Raw genomic sequence first — 27,003 nt, forward strand, 5'->3', positions numbered from 1 at the left:
GTTGATAAGGCATTTCATACAAGGATTTTGAAAAGGATTTCGAGGATTAAGGAATACAAAGATTTTTAAATTGAAAAACAGAATTATAGCATGAAAAACATAATGCAACGAAAAATATTCATACGAATTTACTATTTAATAACTATAATAATATTTGTGTTGTATATTTCTGGGATGTCACATTTCTGTTAGAAAGTTCAATTTAAAAATTCTTAAAAAAAAAATTTTTTTTCGATACAATAAATTCCCAACATCTCTGTGGCAGAATGTTTCATTCATCTGCACTGAAGGCATAATCTGCAGCTAGTTAAGAGACGAATGGTTGTCTGAAGAGAACGCTGTTTGCCAACAAAACAGCTTTTATTGACAAGAACACTTCGTGAAAAGATTTATGTGCACCAAAATGGATATATTTCTAGGTTGTGAGAAATTCTCTGTTCAATATCCAATACTAAGAGAAAATGAGATTATTTGGAAAATAGCTTAGTGGACAGCATTTTTCATCCACATAATGGCAAAAAATAAAAATAAGTCCCTTTAACTTTCTATATCTATTTTCTAAATCATAACAATATATTGAATAGTACATAACTACGTAATTCGGATTCTTAATCATAATAATAATAGAATAAAGACAGAATATATATTCTTAAATTGCATTTGTGAGTCTCTTTTCTTACATTTAGGTGAATAAAAGGCATGTTGTAGCAATTTAAACTAAAAAAATTTCTTTGAACGTAAATTTCGGTCGAAAATTCTCAATAAGATTACTAAATACAATTTAAAAGTGACCATTGTAGTTGGTGCAGTAAAATTCTGGTTCTTTAATCGTATTCGGTGAAAGCAGTTAATAAATGGTTCTCAATAAGATTACTAAATACAATTTAAAAGTGACCATTGTAGGTGGTGCAGTAAAATTCTGGTTCCTTAATCGTATTCGGTGAAAGCAGTTAATAAATGGTTTTTCTCACAGTGAACAGAATACCATCTTATTAATGATTATTAGACTGTATTGTCTGAATATGGTAATATATCAATAAAATAAATTGTTATTTAAACATTTTTGAGAAATTTCTAAAGGTGAAGATGGTATTAGTGTAGATTGTACTTGCACTTTCTAAGATTTTTATAAATTGCGTTCATAATTTCATCAAAATCTTCATTTTATATCTTACAGTAATGCACTGAATAAACTGCTTAGACGGTACTTATAAGAGTTTAAATTAATAATATCAGTAATAATTTATCAAATTAATGGATAATTTAAAAATAAGCGCTGTAAGATATTATTTTCGTTCTTTTTGATCAGTTAAAAATTCTGTCAAATTTATTGCTGTCCAAAAAATAAAATGCCTAAACTAATTGCTGCCAAATTAAATTTTTAAATTCTAAAATTTTTAATTCATTAAATTTCTTTCTTACTAACATTAATTTTGAATAATATATATTCTAAGTTAATTTAAACAAAAAGAATAATATCACGAGAATTTTTTAATCATATTTATAGTTAAATTAAGAATTAAATTCATAAATTATTCAAGTTAAAAAATAAAAAAAAGCTTTATCACTAATTTAAATTTCATCAATACGTATGACATATTTAAATTCAAAGAAAATATATTTTTATTTCTTACAATTATTTATAATGTTTCTAATCAGTGATGAAAATAAAAATAAAATTCATTAAACTTAAAAAAAATTAACAATAAATTCCTCCAATGAAAAATAAATAAAAACAATAGAATTTAGAAAAAGCAAAAATTATCAAACATCCAAATCGGTTAATGAAAAAAGAAATTTATAACATTCGATAAACACCACAAATAAAATCTTATTCTTAACTAATTAAGAATATACGATGAGTACAATACATAAAAAAATGAATAAATATAGATGTTTAGAATAAAGGAGAACTAAAAACTTTTTATCACCGAATTGTTTTTAAAAAAGTTGGAAATAAAGTGTCAATTCCAAAGAAAATATTGAGATGGGATTTAAGTTTTGTCATTTTAATTCTCTTTTCAAAAGGCAAATCCTTATTTAAAAAACATTCATATTAAAAAAAGTGAATCATCCATGAATATTTTTAAACTCTGCTTCTTTATATTCTACATTTTAAATATAATGTGAATATGGGATAGATCAAATTCAGTTTAAAGTGTGGAAAATATTTTTTCTACTAATGGCTAAATGCAAAATCAAATTATTATTTTTTCTAGAGCACTTAAATTTAGTTAATAACAATAATCTAAATTGAAAAGCTATTAGAAAAAATAGCTTCTTGCATTATTTACATTGTATATATTTACTTTATTTCCAGTTTAATAAGGTATCAGTTATTTTATCTTTAAATCATTTTTAATTCAAAATAGGCAAGAAGAATTAACCCAGAAGCTAGAAAACGTACATTGAGAAAAAAGGGTATAATCAAAACTACCAGAATATGGTAAAATTTACCTTGTTTATGGCTTTATGGAAACGCCAAAAACTAGGTTACTTTTACCGCTCTGGTAATGATTTTGGTAAAACTAGCAATAAAACACTGTATTATGTGTGATTAATGAGGTAAAATTTGATAATTTAGTCATGATACTTTAGATAATCACATAAAAGCCATTTATTCGGTTAATTTTACTTTTCAGTTTTGTATTTCTTTCTAAATGTGTGGTAAGAATAACTATAATTTTGAAAACCAGAATTTTCGGTGAACCGTAACAACAGAAGAAATACTAAATGAATGGTTTAAATATTGTATATTTTGGTTTTATTAATCCGAATTTTAGTGTTTTTTTTACCAGAAATATCATTACTCTAAACACGATTATGGTAACACGACAATATGTCATTACCATAAATGTCGTTTACCAGAATAATTTATTTTACAAGATATGTCATTATACCACACCTAGGGTAATTTAACCAAAAAATTTTTAATATGCTCTGCAATGAATTTTTTCTCTGCGTACAATTCATTGCAGATCACTGAAAAATTATAAAATTTAAATTGTACTTGCAGCAAAGCCAGTCTTTTAGCTTTGCAAAAATCTGTATAGAACATTTTCTAGTTGCCTTACAGTTTTATCATTGAATTTGGAGACTTTTAATTGGAAATAATTGATGTTGAATACATGTAATTAGAATTAAACACTTTTACTAAAAACTAGGCAAAAGGAAGTCACTATTCAGTTTTCGCATCCTACATTTAATTCAATTTACTTCAATTCACTTCATTCCACAACTATACTTTTTCAAATTAATGAGAAATAAATTTATCTACTTGATAACCTATTCAAAAATCACTTCTCTAGTATAACTATTGATTTTAAAAAAATAAAAGTAAAGTAATATAATTTAATGCAAAGTTTTACTCGAGAACGAATAGCAGTATAATAATTGCGCCAATAACAATAAAATCAATAACAAAAATCAATAAAAATAAAAATCATTCTTTGCTCATCTATTACAAGGCATTTGTGGGAGAAAAACAAGTTGAAAATATTTAAATTGATAAAAATAATTATCGAGGTATCAATACAAATGAGGTATCAAGCTGCGCGAAATTTTTCACAGTTTGCAAGTGCAGGTAAGATAGAACTTTTTTTTACAACTTCTCAAATTTTTACGCAACTTGATTTTTTCAGATTACAGAATATTTTCTTCATTCCATTGCTTATTCGTTTTTCAGTGATCTATTTATACATTTCTTCATAATTTAGCAATTTTTCAAAACACACTATTATCATTTGAAAAATATTATAGGCTGAAAGTTTTTTTTTATAATTAGATCGTTTCGATTATTCCTAAGAAAAAAAATCAAGCACTTTTAATAAAAAAATAGCATTTATAATATACGAAAGGTGTCATTAGTTGTTGAAACATTATTTTATTATAGGAATTTCATTTTTTTTTTCTAATATATTCTTGTCACAACTTTCAAATTAAGTACAAAAACGCTATTTTAATAACTTTGAAACATTTTATCTCGTAAAAACGCAACATAGTGTCATTATTAAGAACGAAACCGTTTTAATACGAAACTAGAAAAAATTTCTTGTTTAATGGTGAATATTTCTGAGCATTAAGATTCACTGTTCAATTATAATAAAGAAAAAGAGTTTTTTTTATTAGAATAGCGGGAATGGTTTTTCGATACATTTTTATGTGAGGATAAGGCCTTAATGAAATTCAGAAAACTTTTTTGTGATAATATAAGGAAAACGTAATGTTTCCATTTTTCTCTTTTGAAAAGATCTTTCTATGTTTTTAACATAATTTTTTTTAGCATTGTTTCTCCTTTAAAAAAGTACAGCACTTATTCATTTTGTTATCTATCTATTTTTTTCTTTAATATTATTAAAGAAAAAAATAGATAACAAAAGGGAAAAAATAAAATTTTTTAATCAATAATAAAAATGTAATTGCTTCTGGAAATATATTTAAAAAGAAAGAAATTTCATGATCTCATATCATCTTGACTTAAAATTAACAACAAATTAAAGAAATAACAATTTTTAATCTTTGTTGTTATTATTTCATCAAACTTAGAAATAAATTTGAAAATATAAAAATTGACAAAATGGTGGATGTTAGGCAAAAATAGAGTTCTTTTCATAAAATTTAATTATTTATAAAATAATTATATGAAGTGTAAATTATACGTGAAACAATTATATTTGCAATAAACTGTGTTATAATCATATTAAATGGCTTTCTTATAAACTAAAAGTCATACCTGTTATTCTAAAATATTTTTGTATTATATCCAGATTCTTGTGCTACTTATGAAAAAAGCATAACCGAAACAATTTCACTTTTTAAATTAACTTTATTTTAATTTAAAGCTATGTACATTAATTATCATCTATAAAATTACATAACTAGCTAGTTTTCAATTGCAAATATTTTATAAAACATTAAAATTTCGGAGATATTTTCCTGAATTTTTTAAGATTTCATTGTATTTTTGAATCACATTACTTATGATCAATGCTTGAATGATTTCCAACTACTCTAGTAGTCTAATCAAATGTAGTTATTTTCCATGTTTTCAAACAGAAAATATTTATAATATGACTCATATATATAGATTAAAAAAACCACAAACATTTTGTTTGTTTTTTTCATATGTGCATAACAAAAATTTCACTCTTGTTACTTTCACTGATTTAATTTAAAACAAATATAGCAAATATTTCCGTGTTCTTGATATACCAATAGTGAATTCGTAAAACACTTGTATTCAATTTATACATTTTATTTAAATAAAGTATATATTTCTCTAACAAGAAACTTCTCCTACTGTATTCTTCAAATATTCTTACCTTTTCATATTACTTTTGCTCCGTGATTTATAGGTGAGTCATATCAGGCTATTTTATTTCATTTTATTTTATAACAGTCGTTAAACAGATGACCTGATTTCGAGCTTAGGACTACCAATGTTCACGTCCATAGCATTGTAATTTAGAGCCCAACCAGAAGACAAGAGAACTCCAGAATTAAGTATTAGGATACATTTTTGCCTTTGTGGAGGATTTTGTGATGGAACTAGCCCATATTTCCGTTACATGGAGAGGAAAACCGCAAAATCCTCCCATGGTTAGTTTGACGGCAAGGGAACTCTAACCCATGATCCGCTACCACTGAGGATATTTTACATCAACACTGTGGTCTATGCTAGCCGGATGCGGAATTCGTATCGACCAACCATCGCTGGGATTCGAACCCGGGTTATATCATTGGTTGGCATACACTCTATCCCTGAGCCACCACAGCTCATTATCAGGCTATTATAATAAGATATTTCATATAAAATTATATCTTATTTCATATATTTTATCAGCTTTACAAATAAATCCGTCATTTCAGGGCAGAGTGGTGATGCGAGAGAATTGAATATAATCATGTGTAGTTAAATCATAGGCTTTCAAACTGAAAAAGGTAAATAATATGATTCACATATATAAAAAGCACAACACATTTTGGAATGTTTTATGTATACATAAATGTGTAACTTTCACTTTTTTAATTAAGACAAATATAACGAATAAAACCTCTCTGTTGTCCTGATTCACTAACAATTAATTCAAAAAACCCTTGTATTGAATTTATAAATAAAGAAAGATACTTGTTTGCATCTTTCATACATTTCATTTCAATAGAATATATATTTCTCTCACCCGAAACTTCTCTATCTGTATGCTTCCAATATTCTTACCTTTTCACATGTGATTTATAGGTCAGTCATATCAAGCCATTATAATATGATATTTCATATCTAATGCATGCAATAAGAAATCTTTTATTCTTCTTGACACAGACAATCACACATACCCAATATGACGCCTCCTTTAATTTATCCCTTATATTCAATATTTCATCAACGTATCACGAAACGTATGATTCAAAAAATAAAGTGAAAAAAGCAAGTTGATGATATTTTGGATAAAGTTGAAAAACGAAAATGTGATAAAAGAAAAAAATATATATTCCCTCCAAGTTTTATCAGCTTTACAAATAGATCCGTCATTTCATGGCAGAGTGGTGATGCGAAAGAATTGAGCTGGATTTCGAAATTTTTATCTTTTTTTCTTTTCTTTCGAAAGTCACTTCCCTTCAATTCTGTACTTTCTTTCCTTCAAGCTTGAGTCCTTGATTTATCACTCTAAAATCATTTTTCTTTCGAACAATTTTTATCGTTTCATTTCTTTGAAACGAGACTAAAAAAATCCATAGATTCTTTGTAATCATATATTGCTATTTTCTACATCATTTGTCCTAAAAGTGTTGAACGATATTACTATGTTGTCATATACCAGCAAGATTGTATAGGAAGCGTTATGAAATTTTCGATTTGTTTTGAAATTGTGTAAAATGTGTATTATTAGAAAAAGGGAACTAAAACTAATCTGTCATCCCAGTTTTCTCGTTAGTATAAGTTCTAAAGTTCATTCTAAAAAACATATCCTATACATCAACCGTATTTAATATTATTTTTATCATTAATTATCTAAAGAATACATTAAAAGTTTGACGCTTGCAGATTAACTTGAAGTGTTAAACATTTTTAACGTGAAGCAGGTTTGCTTGTTGTATTTTTATATTTAACTTTATATTTTCACCTTAAAAGAACTTTTATTATTATTTTAGAAATCATGTGCATCATTAGCAGATTCCACTTAGAGTGTTACTTACCAAATTGAAGCTCTTTTGAAGTCAACGAAACTTTGAAATTTGAACAAATGAAGTCTATGAAATCAGACATAAAACCAAAAATTTATGACTAATGTAAAGTTTGCCAAAAATGGGTGATCCTGATAGTTGAACTAAAAGAGTGTTTTAAATGAGAGACCCTTGAAAGTCAGTTTTACTTTGTATGCATTTAGGAATACTCAAAGATATATGAATAATCAAAGATAAAGTTTCATTTCAAAGTTTCATCAAAAATTAATCAACCTATTTAAGTAAAAATATAAAATTTCTTTACTTGAAATTAAAATTTAAAGATTTCAGCATTTTTTTTTAAAAAAAAAAAAGAATAAAAATTTTCGAATGATTTAAATTCTAAGAATACGATAATGGAAAAAATTCATAGATATATGCAAATTTTAGTTTTGAAAAATCTTTTAATTCGGAAGTGCTCTTCGACCGGTAAATTTGAAATTTACAATTTTGTCATTTGAGCTGTTAAAATTTGTAATTTAAAGTAATGTAAAATACTTTATGCCTCCCATTTTAAACTAAATAAGAAATTAATAAAAAGTTATAAAAAAAATTTCTAAGTTTACTCAGTGAGTAAATATTGCACAGATATGTTACAAAAAGGATTTTTTATCTAATGAAAATAAAGTACAAATTTATGGAAATGATTTATTAAATAAAAATTTTTTTAAATTAATGATTATTAAGAATAAATATTTATCACTTTTAAGATGAGTTCCACAAATCGTTTCCTTGCAGTTTAATGTGAAAAAGTCTAATCACTAGCATTCTGGGTTATACACTTTTTATCTTGCACTCAGAATTTTTTTTATTTTTTTTAGTGAATCAAGCTGCAGCTCTGGAACAATGCACATGAACATAAGTATTCACTTATACACAAAAGTTCACTAAATTTTTTAGTGTTAATTTCTCCTACAATATCAAAAATATCTCATGCAGAAAGAACTGCCAATGGTTTTATTCCGCAATGACATTTTGATGCAGTAGTCTGCGTTGAATTAAAAATATGGATTTCAGTTTCAAATTTATCTGGTACATCTTTTATTCAAAAGAAAAATCACCTATGAAGCAAGATATTTTCTGACAACTTCAGAAGTAACTTATTGGAAATTCAAAAGATTAAGAGAAAATGAATATCTCTAAAGAGGAACATGAATCTACGATCATGCTGAAACAGCTTTATTTCCCTTGTTACTCGTCCCCACGTCTCTATCAAAATCCTTTCCGGAAAGCGGATATCCGGCCATTCCATCAAACTAAAGAAACGAAAGAAGACAACTCCTGTCACGGTATTCTTATTTTGAAGTGACCCTATCTATATCTTGTTAAGAAAATACACCTTTCATTCTCGGAAAAAGGAGGTTATAAAAGAAGATATTGTACATTATTTTTGGTAAAAAAGCCATGAAAATAAAACTTTCATGAAAAATTATCATGACGCATTAAAATTTAATTTGTAAAAACAAAATAAAATAACGTTTATTCTTATGTAAAGCTTTTAATTAAAAAATTGAGTTATAAATTATCTTGTATAAAACTGCATTGTATTGGTTTTTTTTTTAAATTTTTAAACTTATAAAAGCAATTAGAATATTTTGAATTTTAAATACGATATTTTAACTTGTAATTGTGATGTATATTCACATCTCACAAACAAAATCCAAATGTAATAAAGGTTTAATTTATTCTTATGAAAAACTATCAAAAATGAACGAAAATTGCACTAAACAATGTCATAATTATGATACCAAACTTTATTGCATTTTGTCCTTTTTATTACTTTTATAAACTGATAAAAACAATTAGAACATTTGTAATTCTAAATTATACTTAAACTTGTAGTTCTTTTAGTTTCTGTATATTGTGAGTTGTATATTATATACACACTAAGTGAGCATTGTATTGTATACACACTAAGTAAGTATTGTATTGCAGTGTGTGTACAATATATATATATATATATATATATATATATATATATATATATATATATATATATATATATATATATATATAGATATATATATAGATAGATAGATAGATAGATAGATAGATAGATAGATAGATAGATAGATAGATAGATAGATAGATAGATAGATAGATAGATAGATAAATAGATAGATAGATAGATACATTTTACACCCGGGAATAACACGGATACCAGGAATAGAGCACAAAACTTTACCCAATTATTTTGAATGGAGCGTGAAAAAAGAGATTATTAGTCAGATTTCTAAATATTTAATAAGAGAAGAAATCAAAAGATGCATGTTAAGTAAATGAGCATATATTTCTAATTTTGAAGCAAAACGAGACACCGAAATTTTTAAGTGAACTTTAAATCTTATTTTTTTGGCAGTGGTAAGATTTTGTTTTCTTTTTGATGGCTCGCATATCCCAAACAAATCAGATTACATTGAGGTGATTCACCATATTTTGCTATTTTAGAATGAGTAATTTTCAACAACAAAAAAATATATTAAATTTCAAAGCCTAATTATAATGTAGTTTTAAAGCTTTCAAAACACATCTCTTTTTATATTTAATTCCATAACAGCATTGTTATTCACTGATATAAATAAACAATATAAGCCATGTAAACAATATTTCAATTATACCTTCGAGTCAAAACTTGTTTAATAATATTTATGTAAATCTTCAGTAATTAAAATGACTAAATTCATGTTAAGATTATAAGATTTAATTTGCTTTATAATAAATATTCGAAACAACATGTGTGGAATTTAATTATTAAACATACAAAGCATATATTTATATTTCATTCAGCTCCATCTCTCACTTTTTTATCTCTATAATATTCATCAGATATGTAATAGAATGCATATTTTAGTATAAAAACATCTTTTTGGGGGCAGTTAATTAAATACTGCGACAAACATATTAATCATAGCTATCATAACTCCAAGCATTAAACTCGTTTAAAATTATTCGATAATAGCTATAGTAAAGCAAAGTTTGCATACTAAAATAATTTATTAATAAATAAACATGCGAATATAAAAAGCAATATTAACATATTATTATATTTTTTGCAAAATGAAATTGATATCAAACACACAATTTAAACCAGTTCCATTTAATGAAATTAAAATGAAAATCTTACAAAACAAATCAACTGCTACATCAAAAAAATTACATATATCAAATAACAGAGGTTATTATAATCTATGCAAATAAAGTTTTTGCTTAATTTAAAGCATTCTAAATTACCATGAATAGAATTAACTTAGCTCATTCCTCATTCTAGATATAGAGACAGTCATTGTTTAAGTTCTTGCAAAAGTTCCTCAATGATTATTTCTAATTCTGTTTTATGTATCAAATTTGCGTGTTCGTTTAATATTTGTTCGGACATAAAACCCCTGAAGCATATTGGACACATATGTGAAAAATTAAGATTGTGTTTTAAAGAGATGTGCCTCTCCAAATGGGAGGATACCCTAAAAGCATCTTTACAACCAGAGCATTTAAATGGTTTCACATTTTGTGGAATTTTTACATTGCTAAAAATATTGTTACTGATATTGCCGTTGCTAGCACGAGTATGCACGCACAAATAACCTCGTCTTTCTTCAATCGCACCTTCTATTTGGCATTTGATTTTTTGTGATACTTTTCTATTATTTTTAAAGCTTGATATTTGATTCTTTTTTATTCCAGTAGAAAGTTCAGAGTTGCTAACAAGTTCTGATTTTCGTTGAGAAGGAATTCGCGTTGGAATGTCTTCATAACAACCATTTGGAAGTTTCGTATTTTGAGTCATATCCAAAGCGTCCAAAGACTTAAAGAATTTTTGGCGTGTATTGTACCTGTGCCCATTGAATGATTCAGCATCTAAACAGAATAAAATGTTTTTCTTACTGTCATGAATAAATAATATTGGGTATATAAAAAGACACTAACCTTTGCTTTAATTGAATTGAATTCAAAATTACTTATTACGTACTAGTATGTGATTCCCAGTGCAGATAATTTAACAATAGTTTTTCTTCTCATTAAAACTGGTCTGTTTTAGACAAAAATATTTCTTTAAAGAACAATCATCTATTCCATAGTTTAAAAAATTGCAGACTAAACGTTACAATTGGTTACCAAGCCTTTTTTAATAAAACTTCTTCGAGCTACATATTTTAATGGTTGCAAAAATAACAAAAATAATGATTTTGTCTTTTAAAATAATATTAAAGATATCTCAATGTGAGCAACTAGACGCAATGCGACTTGCAGATTACGACTGGCATAATTAAAACTGAATTTTTACTATCTAAAACTATATTTTTACTGATGCATTTTTCATCATTTATATAAAACAGGTATCATCCAAATGTTTTAAGATACAAAAGCAAATAAATTTTAATAACAGTCAAATAATTGTCTAAAAACTATTCACAATGTTTCTTTTATCTTTCCGTAGCATTTATAAGAAGTATACCTTAAGAATGTTCCCAAATACTGTGATTTAGGTAACGAAACTTTTATAATTAGAAATTTAATTTTCATAAGGAAATATTTTAAATATACTTTATAAAAAATTACTAATGCTGAACAAATCCATACGTTATAATTTTTTCCAGGAAATACTTTAATATTTTTCATTTCGATCTTAGATATATGTTATTAATGAAAAAAGAAAGAATTTTATTCAAACTCCTAATATTAGACTAATAGTATAATAATGACATAGTGTATACAATAATATTATAATAATCACATTTTTTAAAATCTACTAAAACCACGTGAATATCTATAAATAAAACAACTGTTATACTAAAATTACTTTTTCGCAGTTCATTTTTATAAATTCACAATTCGATAAAATAACCACTAATAAACAAAAAATATTTATCTTTCCGTTATTGTTTCCTAAGTATTTAAAAACAACATTTGCTTTCTGAAACTTTGAAAGATATTTAATTGCTTAAAAACTCACTACTAATTAATTACTTATTTAAGAACTTACTAATTCGCTACCTAGTTGAAAAAAATGTACATCTATTAAATTTTAAAATTAGCTATTTTAAAAAAAGTTAAAGAAATTTTTATTTGACAGAAATTATTACAAACCTTAAAATGAACATTCATACATAATTGAACTGATTGGCTGAAATGAATTCTATCCTTAAACTAAACATTCTTCATATAATTGGACTGATTGGCTGAAATGATTACTAACCTTAACCTAAACTTTCATCAAATAGTTGGACCGTATGTTCCAAGGCTAAAGTCTCAATACTTTAAAACTGTCACCACGATAAAAATCTAGAGTTTTACATTATACAGTAATGGTGAATATTACTGTAAAAATTATAATTCATCAAATTTTTGTTCCGTAACATGTTTCGGTAAAAATGGATTTTTCCGTTATTTGATTCGGAATTTTAAACAATATGTTTGATTTAATTTTTCTAGGTTTAATTCTTCATGGAAACTTGAGTAAATCATAATTAATTTCACTATACCTGTAGGCTTGTTTTTGAACACTGGCTCTTTAATGAAACCGAGATCTTCACCGTACTCATCCCCGTACCACACGAGTAACTCTGAAGACGGAAGTATTGGCTTGTACGTTTTATAAAATATTTTCTTCTCAAATTGAAATGCAAACAAATTTTGCCTCTCTTCACGATCTGCGCAATTCACAAAACGAAGCCAGTTGGCGACATCTTTTTCTACAGCTTCAACATAATGGTGCACTTTCTTTCCATTCCATATCTGAAAGAAGATTAGTTAACTTACTGAACTCTTAAAAGCAAAGTGTATTATTCATTCTAGCCATTTAATTTTATCATAAGTGAATACCTTCCAAGCATATCCGCTTTTTTCAGCTTCTTTGTGATCTTTAAGAATACTGCCTTTGTAAGGTCCAAAAACTAATCCTTTTGGAAGAAACACTTCTGTCCATACCCCGAAGCCTGCATCTGGCATGCTCGATTTCCCAATCGACAAAATAGCCGGAAGAGTTTTTATTGCCCGATCTTGAGTCTTTTTAGGTATCTTTGTAAAGTAATTCAAATAATTACATTAAAAGGTAAAAGTCTAATATAATTATATAAAACACAAAATAAATATATTAAAACTAACCACTTTAAATAGATGAAAAACCAATTCACGAAGCAAATCTGAAATTTAAGTTAATGTTAATTGCAATATTTAATGTAATTACCAGTAGTCGCAAGATTAAAAATTTTATTAGTAATCTAATAATTTCATTATATTATCCTCTATACTAATAATGATGTAATTAATTTTGATGTAATGTACAAATTGCATCGAAATTGTTTCAACGAAATAGTCTCTTAATTGACTGCAAACAAGAAAACATTTATGCCATTTAAAAATAATATAAATAATGTTCGGAAAATTTTAATTTAAATAATTTTATTGTTACATTAAGAATATTTAAATTTATTTCAGATATCCAACAGAGGATAGTGTATACTTTTTTCTATGTAAATTAACCCAAAAAACAGCGAGAAAAGAGCACAAATAAAAGTACAATGGGCGTAGTTTAGTTTCTGTTCTATAACGAAAAACATTCTTTTGACGTTTTGACACAGAGGAAAGATCTTGTTTATAGAACTGAAACTGAACTACGTCCATTGTACTTTTATTTTTGCTCTATTCTCGTAGTTTTTTGTTTTATGCATTTCAGATATATTTTATATAAATATAGAGATATTCATATTTTACATGAATATCTCTAAACTTTTTGAATATCATTATATAAATATTTCATGACAAATATTTTTTAATTTCATTTATTTCACAATTATTATGCTCTAAGTAACTTGAAAAAGCAAACAATTACGAAATTTGTTTTTTCGAAAATAGCTTCATGCAAAAAATATCTTTTAATAATTATTTATTATTTGATCTTAAAAAATCGTGAATAAAAAAAGGTCCAAAAATTTTTACATTATTTTTAAGAATGTAATTTAATATCACGAAATTAAAAATTTGAGCACAATCCACCGAATAGTTTCTGATTTGTCAAACTTTCAAAATTATATCGTATACAATACTTAAAATTTGCCTTTACAAGAATTATTCGACCAATTTTGCATTTTTCCATATAAAATGTTTAGTTACAATTATGTAAAATTTAACACCTGCAATTCAAATTTTTTTGACTATTATTAAACAAAATAACGAAATATAACAAATGATTATTAAAAATTATTTTTTGCAAGAAATATTCCATGGACAAAAGAATTTTACAACTGTCTGCAGAAACTTTTCAACTTACTTAAAAGCTGATCGAGATACTTAAAATATGGAAAAAGAAAAATCAACATTAAAGGGGTTCCAAACTTTCGACTGCTCCTTTAATCAAACTATTAGGACAATATTTTTCAGAGTGCTGCTACCCCCATATCCTCATATCTCTGACGTAAGAAATTTAAATCCATGGAGGAAAAAATATGTTTCGTTTGAGAAAGTACTCTTTTGGATCTAATTTCCAGAAATTGAAATATAGTCTGCTCTTGCTAATTAGCATATACACTGGTTATCATAAATTAAGGAAAAATCACAAAAATAGCGATAACTCTTTCAAAAGTAAGCCAAACCGTGCAAAATTTGCATATGTTGTCCACTAAGAGTAGCTGAGTAAAATTGCAATATGCAAATTAGTGGCGCTGCACTCGGCTTACGTCATCTGCCTGGAGCATAAAAGTCCAAGTTTGAGAGAAAGCACACAAATTTTACTGTGATTGCGACATTGAAAATCTGAGATAGCCAATTCGTAATAATGACCTCTAGGCATCATTTGCCTGAAGAACTACGATGGAGAGCCATCGGGAGACTAGAGGCAGGGCAGAGTCAATCAGAAGTGGCCAGATGGCTAAATGTGAGTCCATCTGTGGTTCATAGACTTTGGAGGCAATTTCAAACCACAGATTCGGCATCTAGGAGGTTCAGTCAAGGACGGCCAACTGTTACGACCAGTGCCGATGACCGATATTTGACATTAAGTGCACGCAGGAATAGAACCGCTACTCCGACACATCTTAGATCCTCTCTTGCTGCAGCCACCGGAAGGTTGGTGTCAACGTCAACTGTGCGCAGAAGGCTCCACGAAGGTGGTCTGTATGCGAGACGACCAGCCATTTGCGTGCCGCTCACATCACGCCATAGGAGAGACCGTTTGCAGTGGGCCCGACAACATGTCCACTGGACGTCAGATCAATGGAGGCCTGTTCTCTTTACGGATGAGTCCAGGTTTAGTCTAGAAAGTGACAGTAGACGTTATTTGATATGGAGAGAACCTGGGACCCGTTATCATCCATCAAACATCCGTGAAAGAGATGCATACGGAAGAGGCAGTGTCTGTGTTTGGGGAGGCATATCCTTAGGAGGGCGCACATACCTCCATGTCTTTCCAAGGGGAACCGTGAATGCTCAGGTTTATCGAGACAACATCCTTGATGCTTATGTGCGCCCATATGCCGGGGCAATTGGTGATTGCTTCCTGTTACAGGACGATAATGCAAGACCACACAGAGCTCGCATTGTTGATGATTATCTTCAACAGGAAACAATTACTCGCATGGAGTGGCCAGCTCGATCCCCGGACTTGAATCCTATCGAGCACGTTTGGGATGCTCTAGGGAGGCGTGTATCTGCCATCAATCCGCCCCCTCAGACCCTTGCCACGCTTGCAACTGCTTTACAAGAGCAATGGCTCTCACTTCCTATTGAACTGATAGACCGCATAATTGAAAGCATCACACATCGCTGTTTGTGCTGTATTGCTTCTAGAGGCAATCATATTCCATATTAAAGGTACTTTTTCTATTGCAAACCGATACTTCCAATTTGTTTATTTTATACATGTGCTAATTTCTATACTACTATTAATGTCTGATAATTTCTTTTTATGTTGTTTAATACCTTACTATGTGTTGTATATTGTGGGTAAGTTTCATAAAATTCCATGTGTAATTTCTTGAGTTATCGCGATTTTTGTGAATTTTCCTTAATTTATGATAACCAGTGTATAAGGTGAGACACACGAATTAATAAGACAAAGTCCTAGTACATGAAAATCCAATCATTAAAACAAAAGTTATTCTGGGTGATTTTCTTTCTTATGCTATATATATATATATATATATATATATATATATATATATATATATATATATATATATATATATATATATATATATATATATATATATATATATATATATATATACATATATATATATATATATATATATATATATATATATATATATATATATATATATATATATATATATATATTCAAAACTGAAAAGTTTTGAAGCAAATTATAGATTAGCAAACTATAGACTAGTAAATGCCTATTACGAAAGTAATAGGCATTTGCTATTCAATGAAAAAGAGCTACTTAAATATTAAGCATTTAGTTTGTATTGTTTGCATTTGTATTTGTTTGAATGAAACTTCTTATTAAATTGTGTAAATCAATCTTCAAACTAAAGAAAATAACAACATTTTCGTACAATCAAAAATAATTTATTCATTAACCAGTCCCTAATATAAACATCACTTAGGGTCCCACACTTCAGTTTTACCCTGGGTATAATGAAAGCCGTGTTGTTTTGAACATTTTTGGTGGCCTTTGTCACCCTATATGAGAAAAATAACAATAAATCTAACAATATAGAAAGAAATTCAAATTTAAATATAATCAACGAAGAAAACCACGATACTATTTTGAGATGTGATGGCTTAAGTGATAGAGCATTCGCCTTCAAATGAGGTGAACCGGGTTCGAATCCCAGGGATGGCTGGTCGATGCAAATTCCGCATCCGGCTTGCGCCGACCACAAGGCTGACGTAAAGTATCCTCAATGGAAGACGGATCACGGGTAAGAGTCCCCTTGTTATTTGGCCAATCTTGGAAGGTTTTCGTTTTTTTCCTCCCCATGTAACTCAAATGCGGGTTAGTTCCATCAAAAAGTCCTCCACGAAGGCTAATTTCTACTAAAACTTGATCCAGGAGTTCCCTTGTCTTCTGGATTGGATTTTAAATTACAAGGCTACGGAGCTGAACATCAATAAACGTAAACTCAAAATCGGGCTGACTGTTCAATTCACTGTACCATTTTAGATTATTTTTAAGTTTGTTCACTTATTTATTCGCAAAGAGTGCAGTTCAAAAATATTAGTTTTGTGATAAATGTTATTAAAACTCATGAAGAAATTATCTTAAATATAAGTGAAGTTTTATAAACTCGCATTAAAAACTCGCATAACAATAATGTATGTAATCAAAATTTCACTACTAATGACACAAAAATTAACTATCAAATTCAAAACTATGTTGCTAAAAGCAGCATCCAAAATTTACTCAGAAAAAGTTACCTTACTTCACCCAGTGATACAAGAAATCTGAGATGTATTGAACATTTATTATGAATAATATAGTAGTACTATCATTTGATAATGCTTAAACAAAAATTATGTAAATATCATTTACTTTCTTATCACAAATCCACAGCATGGGCCCATGAATGGGACATATTCCTTCATAATCTTTATCACAATCATCGCAATCTTACCAAGAAAATAAAAAATATCATTAAAAAACGTAAGGAAATTTTTAATTTTGCATCCGACATTATAAAATTATTTTAAAGGCAAAAACATTAAAATTTAAAAAATTTACAAGAACAAAATTGTAATTTTAAAATATTGATCTTTTCCTAACTTTAACTTCATTTTTTTTTTTTACTTTTTTAATAATTTTTTTTTCTTTTTTTTCTGCATTCTATTATAAATGTTGAAAAATTAATTGAATTAGAAAAATAAGTTAATTCTTTCAAAAATTTACATTCTTGTTTATAAAAGAAAATTTTCTGAAACGATAAAGTAAATAGCAATGCAATTCAAGTTTAATAAAATATTGAAGAAAAGTAAAATACAACAGAAAACTGAATAAGAGGAATTTCTTAATAGCTTTCCTAAAATCAAAATATGTTAAGACTAAAGTACTTACAGCAAAATATGACGCTAAGCCATTATACACCATTTGTCAGGCTTCATAAAAATTTACTTAGTAACCGCAAAACTTATTTAAATTAACAAAAAAATATATCACTTAACATTATTTATAAAAAAACATGTATAAATACTGTGTCTAAACAAATTCATGAAATTCATTCTAAAAAAATATAATTTATCCTATAAAAGTAGCATTTATTGACAATTTTATGATAAACTTGAGATAAAGCAATTTCTGGGATTATCTGAACTTTTTAAAAATTAATAAGAATATTGATCACTCTTTATAGAGTTACTTCATTATTTCAATGAATGCATTTTCAATAACTTATTTTATTACCCTTCATTATACATCATTTTAATTATTTTTACACAAAAGTTGAATTTTAATCTATTTTAAATCATACAAATGAAAAGTAGAAAATCAGATTTTTAACTTATTTTAAATAAAAATATAATTGTGTTAGATATTTTAAAACATTTAGTTATGCATTTTAACTAAAAAACACAATATTTTTTCATAAAAGTGCTAAAACAAAAAATAAAATCTTGAAACCTTTTAAGGAATGAATGCTCTGATTTAATATATTTTTAAAAAAAATACATAATTTAACAAGTGCTAATTAATTCAATTTTAATAAAATTTAATAAAAACAATTACGCAATAGGTCATCTTCACTTGCGACATAATCCTCATCGTAACGTTTCCTCTTAAGATTTCTCTCTGGATATTTTTTTTGTTCCAAATTCCCTAAATAAATAGATTTGAAAAACATATTATTGCGTGCTAAGAAAACAAGCATTTAGTAATGTTACTTGAGAAAAGCAAAAAATAATGAAAGCTTTGGAAAATAATTAGTTAAAACCAAATATCAAATACAAATAAAAATATATGAAATCAAACTGCTTCTTATATACAACAAGATTTTAATGATCGTTACAATAGAAATATATAAATAATGAAAATTATAATTAATATTCAGGCCTTAAACTTCATCAGCTTTATTGAGATACACCGTAAAAATGACTGTAAATCCTACAAAAAAAATACTTAAAAATACTTGATTCAAGATAAAAACTGATTTTTTCGTTTTTAATCGTTTCCTGCGCTTTGTAAAAAAACTCCAGTTTCTTTTTTTTTTAATTTTTTTTTGTTTTACGTACTTTTTTTCCTATATTTATACCTAAACCATAAACGCATTAAAACTGTCAAATCAAATTCTAGTTTTTGCTATGTGATTTTACTTATCGAAACATAACTTTATATTTTTAAATCCTTTCACGATTATTTTCGAAACTTTCTTTTACTTTTCAGAAATTATTTTGCTGTTCTGAACATCGTATAAGTAAAATTGAGATTCGTGTTGAGATTCACATAATGATTCACATAATGATTCACATAAGATTCAAATTGATACTGTATCTGATTATTTTTTGTCTTTAAATATTATTTTTCAGTAATTTAAATTGCCAGACATTTTAATAAGGGCGTGAAACTATAGTTTTAAACTTTGTCACACTTAAATATGAGTTCAATAAGTAAGACTTTAAGATAAAGACAGTTTAAGACATCTCCTCATAACCAAAAATTAGAGCTGTCATGACTCAGGAGATGGCGCTCTCACCTCCGTTTTGGTAAAAAATAAAAATAAAAATAAAAAAGGAAACAGTAGGTCCTTATCTGTTTAAAAAACAGGCGTCCGTTTTTAAATAGCAGTATAACATATAACAGTACAACTGTGATAAATGTTTTTATACAGGTACTTCAACTGACAGGGTTTTTTTTTTTTTTTTTGGAAACTTAACAGATTTTTTATCGTGTGCTTTAATACATTATGCAGAAAATTGTTTTTCTTTTTACTTAATAAAAATATTTTTACTTACAAATAAGTCGATATTTGCAAAATGTTTTTAACTATAAATTTTTGAATTTCAAAGCTATGTAATCTATATTATATAATCTATAAAATCTACTATATCTATATAATCTACAAAATCTACTATATCTGTATAATCAATACTTTTATACCATCAAATTATAAAAAGGAATAAAATTAAAAGTTCAAAAACAGCAAAAATAAAGATTCAGGGATATTAATTTTTTTACAATATATTTTATTCAATTTGGTCCGCTCCTGTGTATTTCTGGAAAATGTTATCTTTAGCTTTATTGCTCTGCAGCACAAGTACATCTTATATTCCTTTGAATACAGTTATAAAATAGTAACAAGCAGTATATATGTTGTTACAGCATATTAATTTACTAATTTAAACTTACAAGCGCGTGATGACGAACATTTATTATTTTTAATAATTTTAAATAAAGCTTAGAATGATATGTAGTAAAAGTTGTGCTCAAATCACTATTAAAATTTCTAATTAAAGCAGATCTTCCTTTTTTGCCACGTAAAATATGCTATGCAATTAAAATAATTTCGAAAACAGCTTACAAAAGATAATAAATGAAAATATAATTTGAAAAACCTACTATATTTTTCTCCAAAATCTTCTAGTTCAACATTTACTCCTTCTGATAATAACATGTTACTCAAGTTAATATCATGCTCATTAGCTTTGCATATAAGTTCTTTGATAGCTTGTTTCTTGTCCGTAAAATTTCTCCTTTTCTGCAAGATACATAAGAAACGAATTACAATTACATTATTAGTGTCACAATCATGAACGATTATTGATCAAAAATCCTATTATGTCCAAAAATTCCTTTTAAGGCTCATTTAATTTTAAAAATTATCTTAGATTCGTAAAAAATATTAAATGCGTGGTTAAAATTAATATATTCCGATCTGTCAAAATGTAAACAATGCTGTCCATATTAGTAAAACTAGAACCGTAGAGCTCAGTTACCTCATGGATATTTAAGCAAATTTATCGGAGTATTTATATTTAAAAAATAAACTAGTCCTGCTGCAAATTTTAATAGAAAAAATATGAGAAATTAGTGAGTGCGATTAACAAAATTAATTACAAAAATATTTAATCGTTGAGCAACATAAAAATTTATCAAGCATATTGGTTAAGACATAAAAAATGCAGGTACATTTGCCATTTTTTCAATACCTCTGTCACATTTTCGTATGAAAATATAACTATACTTAAGGTAAGTCTGGGAGAGATGACCATGCCTTCTTTAAAATGAAAAAGAAAGTTTTTAGAATAAAGATACAAGCAATCTCATACATGTAATCAACATGATTTAAGCAAAAATTAATGGTACATTGAAAACAGATATTATAAAATTGTTTAAATTTAAACTAACCAGTGGCCATCTTTCCTTAATATAATGGTGAGGTGGACATCCAATACAGTGAAAGAAAAGTGAATACAGAAAATAATATTTCATGTAGTTAACACTTACAATAAGCTATAAAAAGTGAATTTTATCTTGGACAATAAGTAAAAAGAATCTTAACAAAATCTAATGTACAGATTTAATCAATCACTTATGAAAAAATTCTCTCCCATTTTTGGCAAAGGTTTTCAAAGTTTGAACATATTTCATAGAGCAATTTCATGCACCTTACACACCTCATTCAGTCACCATTTTCAGTTGTGGTATTGCATACGTCTCCACAGATAACACTTTGATATTGATCAAATTCTAAATATGTAGCATCGGATAATATGTAAGGTTCTATCAAGCCGGGCTTATAGAGTTTTGTCGGAAAATATGTTAGTCTGTAGAATATAATTATAATATGTAGGGTTTATACGGTTCACAAAAAGTGTTAAAAAATGATTTCAATATTGAAAGCTTTCATCTAAAAAATAGGAAGCGAAAGCCATTTACGGACCAAAAGATTTCGTAACTAGAATTATTTATTTGGAGATAATAAGCGCTGTAATGACGACTTATTTACTGAAATAATTCTTAATTTCTAGCTTTTGATACCTATTTCTAATTTTTTTAAGGACCCTACCTTGTAAAACATTCCGGATCAAATTACGGTATAAAGTACCGGAACTTTGAATGCATCATTAATAATTTTTTCCCGCAAAACCTCATTTAACAGTAGAGTCCATTTTTAAAGTAGAATATTGTACCATAATATTTATTTCATTAGCGCGATTCAAAGATTTTTACTGTATTTATTACCGTAACGTGTATCGATAAAAATGAAGTTGATGGTAAAATAATTTGAAAAATAATTTGCTATGGCACCCTGAGTTCCGGAATTTTTCACCCTAATTTAATCCGGAATTTTTTACAACGTGTGATCCTTGATAAGCCAATATACATTAATGAAAACTAATCATGTCTCCTCTTTTTACTTGGCTATTTCTTCTGAAGTTGATGATAAGATGGCCATGAAATTTATCGCATCCCTCAACTATATTCCTCTGCTTTCGACTCAGGAACAATGATCGAACTATATACGTGCTTTAAAAGTCCGGCTAGTTGTAAAAGGTATAACCTACGCATTCAAAAACAACGGAATACTTAATTCCCGAAAAATATCTGCACTCACATGCATTGCAGCTGTAGATAGGGCGCGTCCGAGGGAATCAGCTTAAGGCAGAAACGGAACGATTTATCTGACGTGTAAATTATTCAAATGTGATGATACTTGAAATATTAGATGATAGAAAAAAATTCATAAATAGGTCGCCAAAACCAATGTTTTGGTAAGTTTATTAAACTGAATTTTTGTAAATACTATGATTAAAGCTAACTTAAAGAAAAGAAAGTTAACTTAATGTTTCAACCTTCATAACTTACATAGCTCTTTAAGAATTGATCAACTATCAACTCAGGATATTTTTCACGAAGTAAATCTAAAACAAACAAACAAAACTAATTAAGCACTTCTTATGGTTACAAATTAAAAATTACAAAGCTAATTTATTAAGACCCGAGATTTTGAAATATAATTCTATGATCTACGAAAACAAAGAAAGCGAATTACTTGGAAATCATTTTCCAAACTCGTTTAAACGACGTTTAATGCACAATAGTTATATAACTTCCCTAATAAGCAAAATCTCAAATATCTCAAATTGAAACTTGATATAAGCGTCTGAATTTATTTCAATTTGATGATCGGGAAAATAAAAACTAATCATACTTAGCAAATCTATAAGTAAGCGCTTAGCAATCTATGAATTCATTTACTTTTTTAATGAGCATCGCTTCTTAATTTGGCTGCAACTATATGAGAAGAATGGTATTTTCTCTTAATCTAAAGCTTAAAAGTTTGATTTTATTAGCTTTTAAATAGAAAGGAAGCTTTTGCATTCTAACATTTTATATAATAATATACTTATAAATACTACACTTACTTATATTTCATCAGTCTTACGAATTGCCTGCGATTTGATGTAACTTTTATAAGCAGACGCTTACAATTCTTACTTGCATTTTTATAATTTAAAAATATTTTTGAGTTAAATAATTACATATTATTTATTCTCATGAACCTAAATAATTTTTTGATATTGCGATAGTAATCTAAAATGATTATGAGTATTTGTTTGAAACTAATACCACAGCCATAAATTGTAGTAAACTGTAAAAAGTAAAAGAAGAAAAACCTAACACTACACTATTTTATTCAGATATTAAAGAAAAGTAAAATAAAACATCTTGTACAATTTTTAAATTTCAAGAAAACCTCTACATAGAAATACATTTAAAAAAGTAAATAGCAATAAAAACATCTTATAAGTTTATACTTTCAATTTTTTATAACAATCACAATATAAATAAATGTTAAACATTTACCTTCCAGGTTATCCAGTTTCGCCTGATCGCTATGTTTTCCGCAGCCAAACAGTTTTATCCTGGTGAAATTGAAGGCCGTGTCTAAAAAAATATTTTCGTATAATTATTGAAATTAAACTTTAGCAATTTTAAAGAAACTAAATAAAGATTAAAAGCACAAAAATAAATTATTAGCTAGTCACCGTAACTATAAAAACAGTTCATTATAAAAATAAATCTTTCAGATTCTTATAGCTAGTTATAATTTAGTAGAGTCTTATAGCTAACTTTAGGTATTACTAAGCCTTTTAAATTAATAAATTAATCAATAATTTAGAAAAAAAAATGTTATTAAGTTTTAAATTCAATGCTCAAAGAATTCTAGGAGACCATACAAATGTTTGAAAAACAATTTATCGCATGTTGATTCAAAGTGATTTCAGTCTTGAAAGAAAATATTTTGGTAAGAACTAACAAGGTTAATGTACGTTTGAAAAATTTGCATTGAAACTAAATTAAGATTAAATTACAGAACATGGTTGAGAACTTTGAATAATGTTGAAATTTGCTTATACTTTTAATTCATTTACTTTCCTGTTCCCGTGGATTTGTGTCACAACGGTTAATCTATCCGCTCTTTAACTAAGAGGTTGAAGCTTTATATTTCTAGAAATTATATTTCTATTATTAAACTATATTTTCTAGATTTATATTTCTGGAAATCTGATCTAAAAGGATTGATAACTATGTAATGGATTTTAAGCAGCTTATAAAATATTGTTTTTTTTTATTTAAATTGTTTTTTTTATAAAATTTTAATTTTAAATGTTGAAGAAAATTTATAGATGTTTTATTATTTTTATTAATTAAAATAAATATATTTAAAAAAACTGTAATTTAAATCTATTTAATTTACTAACTGATTTTTTTTACTTTGTAATAATTTTTTAGGTTTCAATTTATTCATGAAAATGTAGGCAAAATTACATTGCAGATCTAGTAAAAAAATTATGTATTATCAACAAAATTTTAATAATCCCTGATATAATCTTCTTTTAAATGAATAAACATTTCTTTTTAATTTATTCCTTCTTTCTAGATTTTGAACAAGAATTATAAATAAATTTTTATTTATATTTTCAAAATTAAATTTACTAAATATGTGTGGAATAAATCGCACAAAATAGTTATCAAGCTTTTTAGATCAGAAATTTAGAAACATCTACGTTACTTACAAAAAATATTTATGCTGCATAAAGAAAAAAATAAAATTCCAACATTCGTGTTACATCCCATGGTTAACATTTTGGTTTTTTTAATTATTTTTCCAATTATATCACATAAGTTTTTTCTTTTTAATTTTGTAAAGGTTTTCAAATTTATATATTTGAATATACATCTAACGTTTTTTAAAAACAGCCAACTCAAATTTTAAAAGCAACAATAAAAGTATTTTTGCATAAATAATCTGTCTTAAAATTAAATTACGAAAATCATCACATGTCATATGTCCCTCAAAATATAAATTTATGCTAAGTATAAGCGTATAGCGTTTTCATTATCAGGAATAAAACTTGCATCGATTGTTTTGAAATTAAATATAGTAAAAAAATAGATTTTAAAAAAAATTAAAAAAACAAAAAACTAATTAGAAACGCTAAATACAATTTATGAAATTGTGTAACAAACGCTGAAAAACAAACGCTAATAGCAATTTAATGACAATATTAATAAACTTTCTAATATAATTTGTTAAAACATGTTGTTAATCGCATTTTTTTAAACTATATGGTTTTTTTTCATTACTTGCTTGACAGCATTCGGTATTTTTAAAACATTTTTTTCTATAGTACTGCATTATTGTTCTTCACCATCAACTTTTATTAAAAAAGGAACATACGATATTTTAATAGTAAAAACATTTCTTTTAATAGAGAAAATGATATTCATTCACTAAGATATTTTATATTTCTCTAGACAAACTAGGATATTTAAATTTTTCTTTGCTGTGGGATATTATTTTATTAGCTACATTCTAAAGAAACGACAATTGAATCCAACTTACCAAGAGATTTTGCGATATTACTCTGTAAGATATTATTAAATTTCTGCTGATTCTGTCTGTAATTCTGTCTAAAATTCTTTGCTTTTTTAGCAATTTTATTTTTAGACATCATTATCAAATGTTGACTTAAACTTATTTGTTCATGCAAATGAAGAACACCATCTTAATAAATAAAAAGAATTTAAAGATCTAAAATATCTGTATTTTTTATCTGTAAATTTCTTCTAGAAATTTATTTGTTGCCAGAAAAATGCTATGAAATTAGTCAAAAAAATATTATTAAAAATAATTATCGTTTGCTCTGTTTAAAAAAACGTAGATGTTGGCTGTTCTACTATCGATTTATATTTTAAAGCAATAAATACAGTGCAAACGATTTAATTTCAATTTCTTATATCAGTGGATAATATCCTAAAGAAGTAATAATAATAAATAAAAAATGGACACTCTTGTTTTTAAAATTTAAAGATTGTGTTTGAACTTTAAATGAATAATGCAGAATGTAACAACATTCACTAGGCAATGTAAATTGTTTTCCACTTTTTCAAGGAATATAATTTACGAGTTTTGTTAGTTTAAAAGTATATAGTTATACACTTGTGGATACACGTAAAAGCACTATAAAAATTCTTAATTAAGATAAAAGAATGATTCTTTTCTAACTTCATATTTCAGAAAATGAAATACTGCGTAAGTGTAGGTTTTTCAATTACAGCAGACGATAATGATCGATTAACTGTAAACAAAAAATTTAGTCAAACGAAATAAATATATAGATCTCACATCATAATTTAGTGTGTGCAAAGTGCGAGCAAGGCGATATAAGGAAAGTTTGTTTCAGTTATTTTGGAAAAGAGGGCAAAAAAATCGAAGTGAAAAAGAAACAAAAGAAAGTGAGTATACAGTAAAATCTCCATTAAGCGGACATCCTTGGGACCGAAAAAACTGTCCGTTTATGAGAGTTGTCCGCTTACGGGAAGGG

The 27,003-nt window shown here is 26.7% G+C and overlaps 1 protein-coding gene across 1 annotated transcript; it reads right to left on the reverse strand.

Moving 5' to 3' along the window:
• Positions 1 to 10,363: 10,363 nt before the first annotated feature.
• On the reverse strand, positions 10,364 to 26,209 carry LOC107452641 (uncharacterized). Its single transcript, XM_043039284.3, has 9 exons — positions 26,022 to 26,209; positions 23,978 to 24,058; positions 22,976 to 23,031; positions 20,726 to 20,864; positions 18,899 to 18,988; positions 17,714 to 17,790; positions 13,042 to 13,236; positions 12,702 to 12,954; positions 10,364 to 11,076 (listed from the first exon to the last, which is right to left on the reverse strand). Exons 1-9 carry the CDS (start codon positions 26,131 to 26,133, stop codon positions 10,502 to 10,504), a joined length of 1,578 nt encoding a protein of 525 aa, XP_042895218.2. The 5' UTR covers positions 26,134 to 26,209; the 3' UTR covers positions 10,364 to 10,501.
• Positions 26,210 to 27,003: the final 794 nt, after the last annotated feature.

Source organism: Parasteatoda tepidariorum, chromosome 3 (genome assembly GCF_982258835.1).
Source record: "Parasteatoda tepidariorum strain Cologne lab strain chromosome 3, Ptep-v5.0, whole genome shotgun sequence".
NCBI lineage: Eukaryota > Metazoa > Arthropoda > Arachnida > Araneae > Theridiidae > Parasteatoda > Parasteatoda tepidariorum.

Bases quoted from the DNA above. Each gene is read 5' to 3' on its own strand.
- LOC107452641 (XM_043039284.3), bottom strand. From the start codon at position 26,133: ATGATGTCTAAAAATAAAATTGCTAAAAAAGCAAAGAATTTTAGACAG. The intron at 24,059-26,021 runs GTAAGTTGGATT...ATATTTTTTTAG, and splicing joins TAATATCGCAAAATCTCTTG to ACACGGCCTTCAATTTCACC. The intron at 11,077-12,701 runs GTATAGTGAAAT...TATTCTGTTTAG, and splicing joins GTTCAAAAACAAGCCTACAG to ATGCTGAATCATTCAATGGG.